Source organism: Phaseolus vulgaris, chromosome 11, assembly GCF_000499845.2.
Source record: "Phaseolus vulgaris cultivar G19833 chromosome 11, P. vulgaris v2.0, whole genome shotgun sequence".
Taxonomy (NCBI): domain Eukaryota; kingdom Viridiplantae; phylum Streptophyta; class Magnoliopsida; order Fabales; family Fabaceae; genus Phaseolus; species Phaseolus vulgaris.
Genome location: NC_023749.2, coordinates 40,670,245 through 40,686,103, shown reverse-complemented (window position 1 = coordinate 40,686,103; position 15,859 = coordinate 40,670,245). Strand labels below are relative to the sequence as shown.

The 15,859-nt window shown below is 37.0% G+C and overlaps 1 protein-coding gene across 2 annotated transcripts; it reads left to right on the top strand.

Annotated features, from left to right (window-relative positions):
* Positions 1 to 1,890: 1,890 nt before the first annotated feature.
* Positions 1,891 to 7,026, top strand: LOC137832702 ((-)-germacrene D synthase-like). Of its 2 annotated transcripts, none has more exons than XM_068641019.1 (7): positions 1,891 to 2,182; positions 2,389 to 2,671; positions 3,240 to 3,615; positions 3,725 to 3,946; positions 4,413 to 4,551; positions 5,566 to 5,811; positions 6,635 to 7,026. In XM_068641019.1, the coding sequence occupies exons 1-7, from the start codon at positions 2,060 to 2,062 to the stop codon at positions 6,926 to 6,928; spliced, it is 1,683 nt and encodes a 560-aa protein (XP_068497120.1). In that variant the 5' UTR covers positions 1,891 to 2,059; the 3' UTR covers positions 6,929 to 7,026. The 2 variants fall into 2 exon arrangements, with proteins under 2 accessions (XP_068497120.1, XP_068497112.1); XM_068641011.1 differs by having other exon boundaries at positions 1,993 to 2,182; positions 4,410 to 4,551.
* Positions 7,027 to 15,859: the final 8,833 nt, after the last annotated feature.

Sequence of the window (15,859 nt, the reverse complement as noted above, 5' to 3'; positions counted from 1 at the left end):
TGGACACCCTTGTACATGCAACCTAACCATTACGTGCCCTAGAACACACAAGCTTAGGTTAAGAGAAAACATTTACTTGACCTAGACCCCACACGTAGTAAGCGTATCACAAATACCCTTTATTAATAGCTTTATATTTACGTATAAAAGATTACTTCAATTATTCCAAAATAGGTTTTACTGACCCAGCAGCCGAGCTGACATACCTACGACATGTACTGAGATCCAACCACGAGTATGAGCCCTAAGCCCTATATCCAGTACAATTGTAATTTAATAAATTTTTTCATTGTAAGATAAGTTTTTGGGTAAATAATTATGATTTATTTTTAAACATTGGTGGAATAAGTTACTTGTATTCTTAATGACATGCACCGCGAAATATTTTTATTTTAGTAAACCCAAGTTTCGATTATTTGAATAAAATCTCGTATTCTAAGTTTTTTAATGAAAAAAAATTAATCACCAATAAAACTAACCATAATAATATATTTACCTACTAATGAAAGGAAAGAAACAAGAAAAAGGGAAAACATTGATACGTAGATCACACGTTTATAAAGAGAATATCTTAGGATTCAAATTATTAGTTTGATGAAAAATGAAACAAATAACTTTCAAAAACAAATTTAAAGTGATCTGTAAGAATTGAGATGATCACGTGCCCTTTGTTTGTGTCTTCTTTTCCGTGGATTCTTATCCTCAAAATCTCATTGCATTGTACTTCATTTCTTCAGAAAGTAATTGCAGTTTAATATATTTTAAAATAATCTATATTAACTGGCATTTTCATTGCATTTTTTCTCCAAATCTTTTCTCAAACTAATAATATCCTATGAATTTATTATTAAAATTATAAAATGATTTCAAAGTAATATATTTCTTTTTCTCCTTAATACGTGTAAATATATTTTTATATTCCTGTTATAAAATCTTAAGTTATAAACTAAAGTTATAAAATCTTATTTCATTTATCACACAATCACTGTAATTGAAATTGTTTTCATACTCGCAAGAAAAAAAAAAAAATATATATATATATATATTAAAATATTAATATATACTACTTTATGAAGCAGTTTTACTTTTTTATAAAATTTATATTAAATATTATTATAAAATCTAATATATCAATTAGGTTCACACTAGAAACTTTAAAAATTATTTATCATTACATAAAACAATCTATCAAATAAAAGAAAATGAACATAAAAAATTAAATCAAATAAGTAAAAAGTAATTAGGTGTCACTTTTATTGAGGTGATTAAAATTGAAATAATTGTGAGATGAAAGTAGTATAATATAAATAAACAGTTCAGTTAAAAAAATACTGAAAGTAATTTAAAAAAACAAAAAATTGCTTAATTATCATTTTGTTTTATTGTTTATTTATTTAAATACGTTTTATTCTTCTATTAATAAAAGGTTCAAATTCCTTAAACTGAAAAGCATGAAATAAGATTAATTAAAAAAATCAATAAATAAATAGTCCCGAAATTAAAAATATGAAACTTAAATAAAACCACAATAAATTTAATAATGGAGTGATTTATTCAGTCTCAAGATCTCTTTCAACTACTCTTTCAGTACGGGTGGCAAATGGGCCCGCTGTTGGTTTGTCAATTGTGTGGGTCATATTGATGGACTGACCTGTCATTTCTAATTTTTTTTAATTTATTTATTTTTATAATTTTTTTAAAATTTATTTACTTAATTATAATAATTAATATCATATTTTGATAATAAAAACATAAGAAAAAATAATTAAAGTAAATTAAATTGTAATATTTTAATGATTTTTTTAATACTTTAACAAAATAAAATAAATATAAAAAATACTTTAATAAATAAAATGATCTATAAATGATTTATCTCGTTTAAATGATGGTGGTGTATCTGAACCATTTTGTCATCACGTCTACATGAAGCTTAGTTAGTGAATTTAATATCATCTTTTTTTTCCTATAAATTAATGGAGTTTGGATTCTTGAATATTGAAAGCAAAATTCATCCTATCTCCCTTCAATTTAAAGCCATAGAATATATAGAAAACCAAGCATGTCTAGACTATCCTCATCATCACTTCCTGTTTTCCCGCAGGATGCCAAACCCAGACACACTGCAAACTTTCATCCTTCCATTTGGGGTGATTATTTCCTTTCCTATGATTCTAGTTTCCATGTAAGTGTACTAAATTTATCAATTAATTGTAGTATTTCATGGTAATTATATTCACATCAAATTTCATAAAAGAAATACATTCATTACAATAGTTTATTAACTTTATGTATATATGGTGTGAAATTGTTTGCATCCTAACTTATTACTTATTTCTGTCAAAATAAATACAACGTTTCTTATGTTGAAGTTTTCATAATTACATGCAGGAAGATGATAGCGACATGAAACAAGTTCCACTATTGAAAGAATATGTGAGGAAGATTATTGTCTCTCTTGTTGATAACAATTTCCTTTTCAAATTGAACTTCATCAACTCAGTCCAACGTTTGGGTGTTTCTTATCATTTTGAACATGAAATTGATGAAGCATTGCATCAAATCTATGAGATTTCAACAAAGGAGAATAATATAGTAAGTTATGATGATGATCTTCATCATCTCGCTTTGCTCTTTCGCTTGCTTAGACAACAAGGATATCGTATTTCATCAGGTATGATCTTGCCATGTTCATCTTTAATTCCTCATCTGTGTTTACACTTTTCATTATATCACTGTTTCTTGTTATCAACAAAAAATAAAATAAAGTATTTAAGAAAAAATTCAACTCTACTTATTTTTCGTCGTTAAACAAAATTAATACATCTATACTACATGTTTCCATTTGTAGAACTGATTTCAGGAACATATTAAAATTGCACATTACACTACAGCTGTGTTATGTAGTCAAGTTTAGAGGAAAAGATAAGTCCAAACCAATTTGTAAACTTTTATTGAATTTAAATTTAGAAATTTTTATTGCAAAACCTAAACAAAAATTACTTCATCAAAATTAAGTTGATTTGAAACATACTATTATGGTGCATATTTACATTTTAAAATAGAAAACTATAAGAAGGTGAGTAAAAATGTCTATCATAATGCTTATAAAGAAATTTATTCAAAAAAACCTTAGATGGCTTTGGAAGATATTTTCATCTTGTATAGCATCTAAGTATAGTGATCATATATTTAAATATGTATCTTGAAATTTAACATGTTATTATTTACTTAAAAAACAGATGTATTTTGCAAATTCAAGGACCAAGAAGGAAAATTCAAGGAAAGCATTCTGAATGATATAGAAGGAATGTTAAGCTTGTGTGAAGCAACCCAATTAAGCTTCCATGGAGAAGAGATACTGCAAGAAGCATACAGTTTTACTCTCACTCAGTTAACTGAGTCATTAACCACCAAATTAAGTCCCTTTCTTTCTGGGTTATTGCACCATAGCTTAGGACAATCACTTCGCAAGGGAATGCCTAGGTTAGAATCAAGATATTATATATCATTCTACCAAGAAGATCCCTCACATGATGAACGTTTGCTAACCTTTGCAAAACTAGATTTTAATATGTTACAGAAGCTCCATCAAAAAGAAGTCAGCAATGACACCAAGTAATATTTTCCTACAAAAGTAACATTTTATTATCATTAATGATAAATAAATAAATAAATCCAAGTATACGACTCCTCTGAGAAATTAATTTGGGATTTTTTTGTACAGGTGGTGGGTTAAAGATTTGAATGTCTCCACAAATTTTCCTTTTGCACGAGATAGGATTGTGGAAGGTTACTTTTGGGTTGTTGGTGTCTATTATGAACCACAATATTTTATTGCTAGAAGAATACTGATGAAAGTAATAGCCATAACATCCATCATTGATGATGTGTATGATGCCTATGGAACCATTGATGAGATAGAGATTTTCACCGATGCAATAGAAAGGTAAAAATATCCATATACATTAAAAAAAATTATTAAATAAAAATTAATTTTAAAAAATAACAATAATTAATTATTATATTGAATAAATTACATATTATTATAAAAATTAAAAATATTGTTAATATCTAAAATAATTTATACTATTAATAAATAAGTTTTTAATTAGTATCTAATTAGTTATTAAAATTTTAATTACCAACTTTATAATTAAAATAATTGGTAGTTAAAATTTTAATAAATAATTAAATATTAATTCAAAAATTAGTTATAAATTTTATTAATAATTATAAATTATTTTACATATTAATATTTTTTTTCTTTAAAATAATATATAGTGTAGTTAATATAATAATGAATTATTTTTTTATAAATTTATTTTTATTTAATAATTTTTTTTAATAATATATTAGTATTTTTTAATTTTATTCTTTAAATAAAATTAAAGTAACTTTCTAATGATTAGCAGGTGGGATATCTCCTCATTGGTTGATCTACCGGAATATATGAAATTATGTTATAAGGCACTTTTGGATATCTTTGAAGAAACAGAGCAGGAGTTGAGAAATCAAGGAAAAGAAAACTTCGTGAAGTATGCTAAAAATGAAGTATGGTTATTTTTTTTTTAAATTGTTACTTTTAAAATTTCTTTTTTCAATAGGAAATATCAAACTAAATAAAATTGCATATTAGATTCCTTAGATTTGGTCATAACATTTTTTGCATTTGAAATCTCGAGTAATTTTTTATTTTCTCATAAATAATTTTCAATGATTAGAAGAATTAAGAAAATAGTCTTTTATTATGTACAATTAAAAATTTCACAATGTTAGAATTAAATTATAATTTTGTACGAGTTTGGTTATAGCTCATTCATATTAAATCTCTTAAGGTATGTAGTTTTTGAAAGATTCTAACACTAGTACCATGTTTGACCTATGAACTTATTTAAAAAAAAATATAAGTCTTTAAAAGGTTAAAGGATTTATTGGATTTTGACCAAATAGATCCATTGGTGATTAGTTTTTTTTTCTTTTATCTATATATGTATTATATATATAATATAATATGCATATAATATAACATAATAAATTAATTATTTGAAAAATTATTTTTATGAAGTTCTTAAAATAGACGAGTTTTATTTTTAAATAATATTGTAATTTTGATATTTTTATGTAAGTCGTCAAATATATTACTTTTATACATTATAGTTTTTTTAATATAATAGGAAAATATTATTTATATTTATTTAAATAGGTTGATATGCTAGGTTTAAAAGATTATTCAAGCTCACCTATTTATGGTAAAGGTCCATTCTAGATTTTGTATAGAACACATTCCTATATATAGAGAACAGACATTTTCAATGGGTAACCTAATATGTTGATCCCTGATAATGTAGAAAAAATTATTGTCACTGACAAAAATAACAGAGAAAAGATTATATATTTGTGTTTTTAATTTATACATAATTTGACAACCCATTTTTTTCTTACATCCATATAACAATAACATGTTTTAATATTATTATTTTAATATTTTTTTTATAAATTTACTTTTTATTATATATATACTTTTAAAAATAATCAGGAGTTGCGTGTTTTTCTTTTTAATTATAGGTGAAACGATTGGTCCAAGCCTACCGTACTGAGTCAAGATGGTTTCATCAGAACCACACACCAACAGTAGAGGAGTACATGGAAGTTGCAACTATGTCATGTGGTTTTGCTTTGTTGATAACTGTATCTTTCTTGGGCATGGAAGATACTGCAGAGGAGTTCCTCATATGGGCAACCAGTGAACCAAAAACTATTGTAGCTGCTTCAACTATTTGCAGAATCATGGATGACATTGTTGGAACTGAGGTATATATTAGACACCCTTTTCCATTTTTTTTAATTATGAAGATTGATAAAAAGTATGTTTAAAAGAAGTAATAAGATTGTTCTTATTCATATGTTCAATACTACTAGGTTATATATGTATGGAACACAAACACATTTTGTTTTCAACATGGATGGAAAACCTTTAATTCACCATAGATTCAATAATTCCTCTAATTTTTGAAAGGTAGAGAACAAGATTACACAATACTTTTTTATTAAATATGTTTTGGTACCACATCAATTATCAGACGCTGTTTTTATAGTACGAGAAAATCATCAAATAGAAATCATTTTTTAGATACCAAAATAATTAGTTGCAACAGTAACTAAATTAATGACCATTTTAAAAACTAAAAAAAAATTCTAAATTAGTTTCTATTATCGTTAAATGGTTTCTAAATTGGTATCTAATTAATAGCAAATGTTTTAACTACCAATTATTTTGATTCTAAATTTGGTAGCAAAAACCTTGGTTGCTAATTAGATATGAATTTAGAAACTATTTAACAATAATAAATTTTTTTTTTATTTAGTTCCTAAAATGGTCTCTAATTTAGTTACTATAGCAACTAATTATTTTTTATCTCTAAAATTGGTTTCTATTTCATGATTTTCTGGTAGTGTATATGTCAATAATTTTTAGTTTTTAAAATAATATTTAATTTGGTCAATCTAAAATTAATTATTTATTATTTTTAAAATTAGTTTTTATCTAATATTTTTTTAATGATTTTTCAAAAATAAAAATCCTATTTAAGTCAGAATTTCTTTGGATTTAGTTATTTGTGTGATATTTATGTAGTTTGAACATGAAAGAGGACACGTTGTCTCAAGCCTTGATTGCTATATGAAGCAATATAATAGCTCAAAGGAAAATGCCATTAAAGAACTGCTTAAGATGGTGGAGAGTAGTTGGAAGGACATTAATGAAGAATGCCTTAATCCTACTCAAGTACCAATGAAGTTTCTCATGCGTGTTGTGAACCTTGCACGAATGATGGACGTACTTTACAAAGAACAAGATAGTTATACACATTCAGGAGGAATATTGAAGGATTATATCAATACTTTACTAGTTCATAAGGTGCCCATATAAATAAACTGAACGCTTATTTCTTTTATACATGTATGCATTGTTGATCTATTTCTTCAATTTCTATAATATTACCTCATGATTTATCGTGAGCTAAATAATTATCATTTTTAAAAAATATCAATAAAAAATAAATAATCTGAATATTTTGTTTTGGTAAGTAAAATAGATCCTATCATTACTATTTAAACATAAAACAATATGTTTTGATGGATACATAAAAATAATTAATCAAAATTATTTCATAAAAACACACATTACTAATGGAGGAAACGTGTCTTCAATGTGAAAAGGCTTAATTATCTTTTTTATCTCTATATTTATTGAGTCAAAAAGCCAATTTCTATCTAGTGATTTTTAAAAAAAATCTTTTTAAAAATTAAGCAATTTAATCAATTTTATTAAATTGATATGAATGACGTTAAGTGGTGATGATGTGAGATACAAAATGATATTATTATGCACATAGACTATGCAATTAGGTACACATGGGATACATCATATATATGCAATTTTTTTATGTGGAAATTATGTGTTTTTGGTGAACTTTTAAGGAGAATAAAATTAGGGAAATGAGATTAAAGGTTGTAGTGCAAACAATGATTGCATGATTTGGATGGTTGTAATAGGAATTTTGGTGGTTTTCACTATGGTGTTGGTGTTGTAAAGACGATTCCTTGTGCAAGGTTATCTAGAGCAGTAAGTCACTGTTATGATCTTACCTCTGCATTAGGATGGAATGGTTTACCATAGTCTTAGCTTTGCGCTTACGACCATTGAATCTTATGACTAACTGAATTGGGTTCAAAAATATGAAATCACCTCCTGGTCTCATTCATGCTCTATGGACAATCAATGGTCGTTCCTTATCATTGAGCATTAAGCACACTACCAGCACTACAAAAAAACGTTGTATATGGTGACAATGATTTTCGTATAAAGTGTCACAATATACGCGTGTGACGGTTTCTCAAACCGCCATAGAACTGCCGCCACAAAGTTTAATATGACGGTCTTACACTACTCGTCGCAACACCCATCACTTTAACACTTTGTTTAAAGTGGCGGATTTTATATGTAATTAGTGTCAATTTAATTCATTGAAAAGAATTTCAGCGTCATTATATAGGGTATAATGTGACGTTTTTAGCTATCAGTATTATAATAAAATTGTAAAAATAATACGGTAGTTTCAATTGACGTAATTTTAATTCTAAATAAATGAAATTTAGCCACCACTTTTTTATAATCTGGTTTGCATAATTAAACTAAACATAATATATTTTCATAATAAAAAAATAAAATACTAATAAAATGAAATACTATATAAAATTATAAGCATCCATTAATTGCATTGAAAATTAAAACACACATAATTGTTCAAAAGTTGATACATAATTGAAAATTAAAACACAAATAATTGTTCAAGAGTTGATACATAATTTAAAATTAAAACACACATAATTGTTCAAAAGTTGATACATAATTTAAAATTAAAACACACATAATTGTTCATCCCTAATCAGTTTTGCTTCCAACACTTGATCATATTACTTGATTAGGTGATGGAGCACCACTTCCAATATCTGATGCCTAAAATAAATAATTTTAAGTGTTTATAATTATAAAATAAAATACACCAATAAATATTTAAATATTAATACCTCATTGATGGATGCATTAACCAATTTAGCTCTCATTGCAACAAAATGTTTTGGAACATCTTTTCTCCAAACAATATATGCAAGCAAACAATATATCATCATCAAAACATCAAACATTTCAGACCACCAATGAATCTTATCAGACCATCAATCAAACAATTTCAAATCAACAATGAAACTCCAATATCAGATCGGCGAAAAATGGGGGTAACGAGCAATAAACAACATATGACTTGGTCATATAGATACAGGTCAAGATGTGCATATCTAAAATATTACATACATCAAATGCAGGGAATGTGTAGAAAATTATATAGGCAGATAATAAAGTGATCTCCTAAAAAGTGATCTCATTCAGCCTTCCTGATCCACGATGAGACTACCTGCAAAGTGAATAGCATGATAAATAAGATAATAAGTTAATAAAATATAAATGTAAGATTTGTGATTAATAGGAATGTCATCAAGATAATACTGCAAGTGGTTAAATAAATATCATGATGTAAATTAAGAAAACTAAATTTAAAGAAACAAATATATAGAAGAATTTGGTAACATAAAATAAGAATTTTATACCCGTAAGCACAAGAAATTAAAACTTTAATTATTGCAAAAATGCGAATTTTTTGTTTAAGTTTTGTCATTAGTCAAAGTTCTCAAATCGTCCATAAACTTGATACCAATTGATAAGAACCCAAGAACTTGGAACCCATCCTCAAAATAGTAAGAGTTTGTCAGCATCTTTTCTTATACAAGTAGCATGGCTAAGTCATTAAGTATACATATATGGTAATGATAGAAATATGCACGTAAATTGAATTCTTCGCCAAATCCTTGGTTTCTGGAAGTTTAATCTACGTATTTCCAAGTTTTTCATGGAGTTTCCTGACAAAATATAATCCAAAACTACATATAACATAACAAAATTGTGCCACTTTATAATGAAATAATAATTTGACAGCTATTACAAAATAGAATAGAGATGAAAAAAAAAAACAGAGATGAACAAAAGAGTAAACTGAAGACAAAGGATATGAGAATGAATATCTCTTTTTTCTTATTATTAAAATAAAAACAAATGGTCTGAATATATACAAGTAGTACACTCATTCTAGGTTTAACTAAAGAGGAAAAGAATCAATAATTATGTACCGTCCCGTACCCGGGCGTTGACTAAGTCAAAGTCAAAGTCAACGCGAGGCGTCGCCTAGCTGGAGAGACGTCAAGAGGAAACGTCGCCAAGGCAAGGCGTCGCCTAGGTGAAGGCGTCGCCTCGCTGGAGAGACGCCAAGAGGAAGCGTCGCCAAGGCAGGGCGTCGCCTAAGTAAGGGCGTCGCCCAACCAAGGTGTCGCCAGATCAAACAGCGCTAAAGTAAGGCAATCACGGTGTGGTTCCCCGATACCCATGGGTAGGAAAGACCATGGAGGGAGCGACGCCGTGGGAAGGCCTCAGGTCCCAATAGCACGGAACAGTAATAGTACCAGTGAAGGGCAGCCTGACTCGTGAAGTGCTCCTGCCGCCCCAGAGACGCCTGTGGGGCAGATACGACTCAAGAGGAAAGTCACGCCCAGGGCAACCGGGTGCAGAGTACAAAAGGAAGGCAGATACGCTCTCAAAGTAAGTGACTAGATACTTGGGGGCATGAGTTGGCACCCAAAAAGTCACCCCTAGCGCAGTAGCACTCCCAGCAGGAGGACTCACACGTAGAAACGTCCCCAGGTGGGCAGGAGCGCCCCCGGATGGGGTCATGGCGTCGTGAGGCCCTCCACGTGTACGACAGCCATGCCAGAATAGAAACACCTTTCAGTCAGGTGCCAGGTAATTAAAAGTCATTCAATACAGTTTCCCTTTTTAGCATTCAGGTACTATAATGGCTCCCGAGCGTTTCAACGTCTTAAATGCGCTACGTTTTCTAATTAAGCGCTTTAATGAGTGCGTTACGTTTGTGATTAAAAGCGCTTTAAGACGCTTTAAATGCTTGGGTAGTTTAAATAGTGCGGAGAATGTTGGAACTTTCGGCAAATTGACCAGAGAACTCTCTAGTTGCTTGTTCGTGCTTCAAGGTTACGTACAAGTGACTGGGGAATATTTTTCCCTGAAGGAGACAACACACACATATACACAGTTCTTTTACCACCTTCAGAGTGCCATACGCGGTGCTCAGACACGTAGGTGGACAGTTTTTGGTGTTTCTTGCTGGCTGACTTGAGCGTCGGAGTGTACACGGCCGCTAGGGCGCCTTTTTGTCCTCTTTTTTGCAGGAATCCACGGGCAACCAGTAGGAAGGAGTCCCTAGCTGACGGTTGAGGTCGCGCACGAAGACGTCCCGGTCAACCGGACGGAACATTTGGCGCCCACCGTGGGGCCGATATAAAACATCAGTCCCATCACAAGTTCGAGAAAATCTACCAAGTTACAGTAACGTTGAAGGAGGTTGGGGTGACAATGGCCCCCACCAGACGAAGAGCAGCACACGCAGCCCCAGCAGACCTATCCATGCAACAAGTCCTGGAAATAATGAGGGGGCTGCAGCAGGACATGGCGGATTCGAAAATGGAGCAGGAACGCATGCAGGCAGACCTTGACGCCTCGCATGAGCGGAACGAAGAGCTCCACCGTGCGAATGAGGAGTTGCGCCAGGGCCTGAGAAACGATAGGAGACGACCTGGGCAAGACGAGATGGAGAACCATTCCCCACCAAGGGAGTTTTTCACTCCTTTCTCGCAGGAGATCCTAGACGCAGCGATCCCAAACACGTTCGCGGGACCCAAGGTGATCTTCACCGGGATGGAGGACCCAGAGACGCACCTGGCTGCATTTCACACGCAGATGGTCCTGATAGGCGGTTCTGATGCTGCCAAGTGCAAGCTCTTCATGAGCACCCTGACCGGGATGGCTATGGACTGGTTTATTAGCCTCCCAGAAGGTCATATCACATCTTTCCGCCAATTGTCGCGATTGTTCCGAGAACAGTACTTAGCCAACAAGGCCCCGCCGCCGGTCTCCTATGATCTGTTCGACGTAAAACAGTATCAGGGAGAGACCCTGAAGGAGTATATCAATCGCTTTGGGGCCCAGGTCGTGAAGGTTGGCACGACAGAGGAGCCTATGATTGTGTACGCATTTGTAAAAGGCGTGTGTCCCGGCCCCTTCGGAGAATCCATCATCCGTAATCGCCCTAGGACTTTCGCTGAGTTACGGCGCAGGGCGGTAGAGCATATTGCATCGGAAGGGGAGGTCTGTGTGAAGCGCACCAGCGCCGTGCCCTCACGCTCGAGGGGACCGGCGCGTGTTCAACCCGTCAGAGTCAATGAGACCACGACGGGGAGAAAGAAGCCAGAGGCGAGACGCCCCTACGAGGCCAGAAAGCCCCAGCCCCGGGGTCCAGCAGGAGGCGAACGCCCCGCCAGAGAAAGAGCAACACCGGCGAGGTACAACTTCGTGGTCGAGTTGAAGGATTTAATCGCCGTGCCCAATATAGCTGAGAGGTTGAGGCGACCGGCGAAGACCGACAAGGTGTTAGGGCCCCGTAAAGACTCTTGGTGCGAATTCCGCGAGGCTTTCGGGCACCAAATCGATAATTACCTGTCGTTGGGTTACCAGCTAGATGAGCTGGTGAGGACTGGGTTTTTGAAAGATTATGTTGCAGATACCACAACGACCGCCACCTTGCCACCACCGGCAGAGGAGCCAGCACACGAGATGCCAGTGCTTGGCGAGGTCCACACTATTGCTGGAGGTTTTTCCGGCGGAGGACCCACCGCCTCCCAGCGGAAGAAATACGTGAGGGGGGTGAATTCAGTCGAAGAGAGGCTCTCGGGGGAGCCTTGGGAGTCAGATATTGTGTTCACGAGAAGAGACCTCCGGGATGTGATACCCTACGACAACGACCCCGTTGTCATCTCAGTCGTCACAGCTGGAAGGAAGGTCCACAGAGTGCTCGTTGACCAAGGGAGCTCGGCAGACGTCATGTTTCTGTCGACCTTTAATAAGTTACGGCTGTCCCCTGATCTGTTGAGTCCCTATACTGGGTGCCTGTATGGGTTCGGGGATAACCAGGTAGAAGTCCGGGGGTACCTGGAGTTGAGAACTACGTTCACAGACGGAGAGGCCTCCCGCACCGAGAGCATCCGGTACCTCGTCGTGAACGCTAATTCCGCCTACAATATATTGCTGGGTCGACCGGCGTTAAATCGTCTGAGCGCGGTGTCCTCCACCCGTCACATGAAGATGAAGCTATCGGACCTCAGTGGTCGGGTGATAGTCATCAGGTCAGACCAGGAGGAGGCGAGGAAATGCTATGAAAACAGCCTGAAAACGAAGAGAGGCGTATTCATGGTGTATGAGCGTCCGCCAAGCGTGGACGCGGCGATGATTGAGGCGACGCCCGCTGGGCTGACGCCTGAAGAGGCCATAGCGGAGAGGGCGACGCCCGAAGCAGATGTGCCAATGGAGGAAGGCCCAGACGCCGCGGCGCTCGCGAAAGAGGCGGCGCCCGTCGAAGATGATAGCAGGGAACAGCCTGCGGCTAACGCCATAGAAAGGGAGATTGGCGGCAAAACTTTCAAATTAGGAAGTTCGCTAAGCCCAGAAGAACAGGAGGAGGTGGCAGGAGTGATTTCACGCCACCTGGATGCCTTCGCATGGTCTGCATCGGATATGCTAGGCATCGACCCCGATTTCCTGTGTCACCACCTCAGCATGGACGCCACGGTCCGCCCCGTGCGTCAGAGAAGGAGGAAGTTCAATGAGGAACGACAACAGGTGGTGAAAGACGAAACGCAGAAGCTGCTGAGCGCTGGCCACATCAGGGAGATTCAGTACCCTGAGTGGCTCGCCAACGTCGTCTTGGTGAAAAAGGCGAACGGAAAGTGGAGGATGTGCGTCGACTTCACGGACCTGAATAAGGCATGCCCAAAGGACTCGTATTCGTTGCCCAGCATCGACGCCTTAGTAGACAGTGCGTCCGGCAGCAAGGTGCTAAGTTTCTTGGACGCCTTTTCAGGGTACAACCAAATTAAGATGCACCCAAGAGACGAGAGCAAGACTGCATTCATGACCGAGACATGCAGTTACTGCTATAAGGTGATGCCCTTCGGGCTGAAAAATGCGGGAGCCATATACCAGAGACTAATGGACAAAGTCCTGGCGCCAATGCTTGGGAGGAACGTGTATGCTTATGTAGACGACATGGTGGTGGCGTCGCAAAGTAGGGTGCAGCACATGGCAGACCTGGAAGAGCTGTTCCACACAATATCCAAGTACCGCCTCAAGTTGAACCCCGAGAAGTGTGTTTTCGGGGTAGAGGCCGGTAAGTTCTTGGGTTTTCTACTCACCGAGAGGGGGATAGAGGCGAACCCCGACAAATGCGCGACTATTATCGCCATGCGGAGCCCGACATCGGTTAAGGAGGTGCAACAGTTGACGGGGCGGATGGCGGCGCTCTCGAGGTTGGTTTCCGCCGGAGGAGAAAAGGGGCACCCATACTTCTAGTGCCTCAAGAGAAACAGTCGCTTTGCATGGACTGATGAATGCGAAGCGACTTTCATTAAACTGAAGGAGTACCTGGCGACGCCACCGGTCCTCCGCAAGCTGGTAACGGGCGTGCCCCTCCGGTTGTATTTTACTGTAACAAAGCGGGCCATCAGTTCTGTGTTGGTCCAAGAGCAGGACCAGAGTCAGAAGCCCATCTACTTCGTAAGTAAGGCCTTACAGGGGGCTGAGACGAGGTACCAAGCACTAGAGAAGGCGGCGCTGGCGGTAGTGTTCTCTGCTAGGAGGCTCCGTCATTACTTCCACAGTTTTACGGTGGTGGTGATGACCAATCTCCCTAAACAAAAAGTGCTGCAGAAACCCGATGTGGCAGGAAGAATGGTACGCTGGGAAGTGGAACTGTCAGAATTCGACATCCAGTACAAGCCTAGGGGATCCCTTAAGGGGCAGGTGTACGCAGATTTTGTAGCAGAACTTTCGCCCGGAGGTGAGCAAGAGGTGGAAGCGGGTTCGCAGTGGCTGCTCTCGGTTGATGGCTCTCCAAACCAACAGGGGAGCGGTGCCGGAATAGTTTTGGAGGGACCCGACGGCATACTGATCGAGCAGGCCTTGCGTTTTGCCTTCAAGGCAAGTAACAATCAGGCATAATATGAAGCCCTGATAGCAGGAATGCTCTTGGCCAAGGAGATGGGTGCACAGAACCTCCTGGTGAAGAGCGACTCTCAGTTGATTATGGGACAGGTGTCGGGTGAGTTCCAGGCGAAGGACCCACAGATGGCAGCGTATCTAAAATACGTCCATTTGTTGAGGGGGGCGTTCAACGCTCTTGAGTTGATACACATCCCGAGGGAGCAGAATGCCAGAGCTGACTTGCTCGCAAAGCTGGCCAGCTCAGGCAAGGGGGGTAGACAGAGGACAGTGATCCAGGAAACCCTCAAAGCTTCGCGTCGTTTCGTGGAAGACAACAGGGTGGATGTCCTCCAGATTTATACATCAAGGGGAAGGCCGAGGAGTCATTCCTCTTTGACCCAAGATACGCAGAGGGCGCCCCGCATCAGCATATACGCGGGTGTGCCTGAAGAAGAGCAGATGCAGGTTTGCGTTTTGTCCAGGGGAGACACCTGGATGACGCCCTATAAACGATACCTGGCGGATGGGGCTCTTCCAGTGGACCCTGAAGAGGGTAAAAAAGTCAAAAGAAATGCCGCAAGGTATACTTTGGTGGATGGGGTGCTGTTCAGGCACGGTTTCACTCACCCTATCCTAACATGCGTCAGTGGCGATGAGTGCACCAGGATAATGGCGGAGCTACACGAAGGCATCTGTGGAAGCCATGTGGGAGGAAGGTCCTTAGCCTCCAAGGTAATACGCGCAGGTTTCTTCTGGCCAACAGTGAAAGAGGATTGCGCACGGCACGCCCAGCGGTGTAAGCAATGCCAAAAGCACGCCGACTGGCACAAGGCGCCGCCAGAAGAGTTGCGGTCCATATACAGCCCGTGGCCTTTTCATACATGGGGAATTGACATCCTGGGCCCTTTCCCACTGGCAATCAGGCAAATGAAGTATCTGATCGTCGCCATCGAATACTTCACTAAGTGGATAGAGGCAGAGCCCGTGGCACAGATCACTGCGCATAAGGTACAGCATTTCGTGTGGAGAAACATTGTGTGTCGCTTCGGCGTACCTAGGCGCCTGATATCTGACAACGGGACCCAGTTTGCCAGCCAGCAGTTGAGAAATCTGTGTGCTGAAGTAGGGATCAAACAGGTGTTTGCA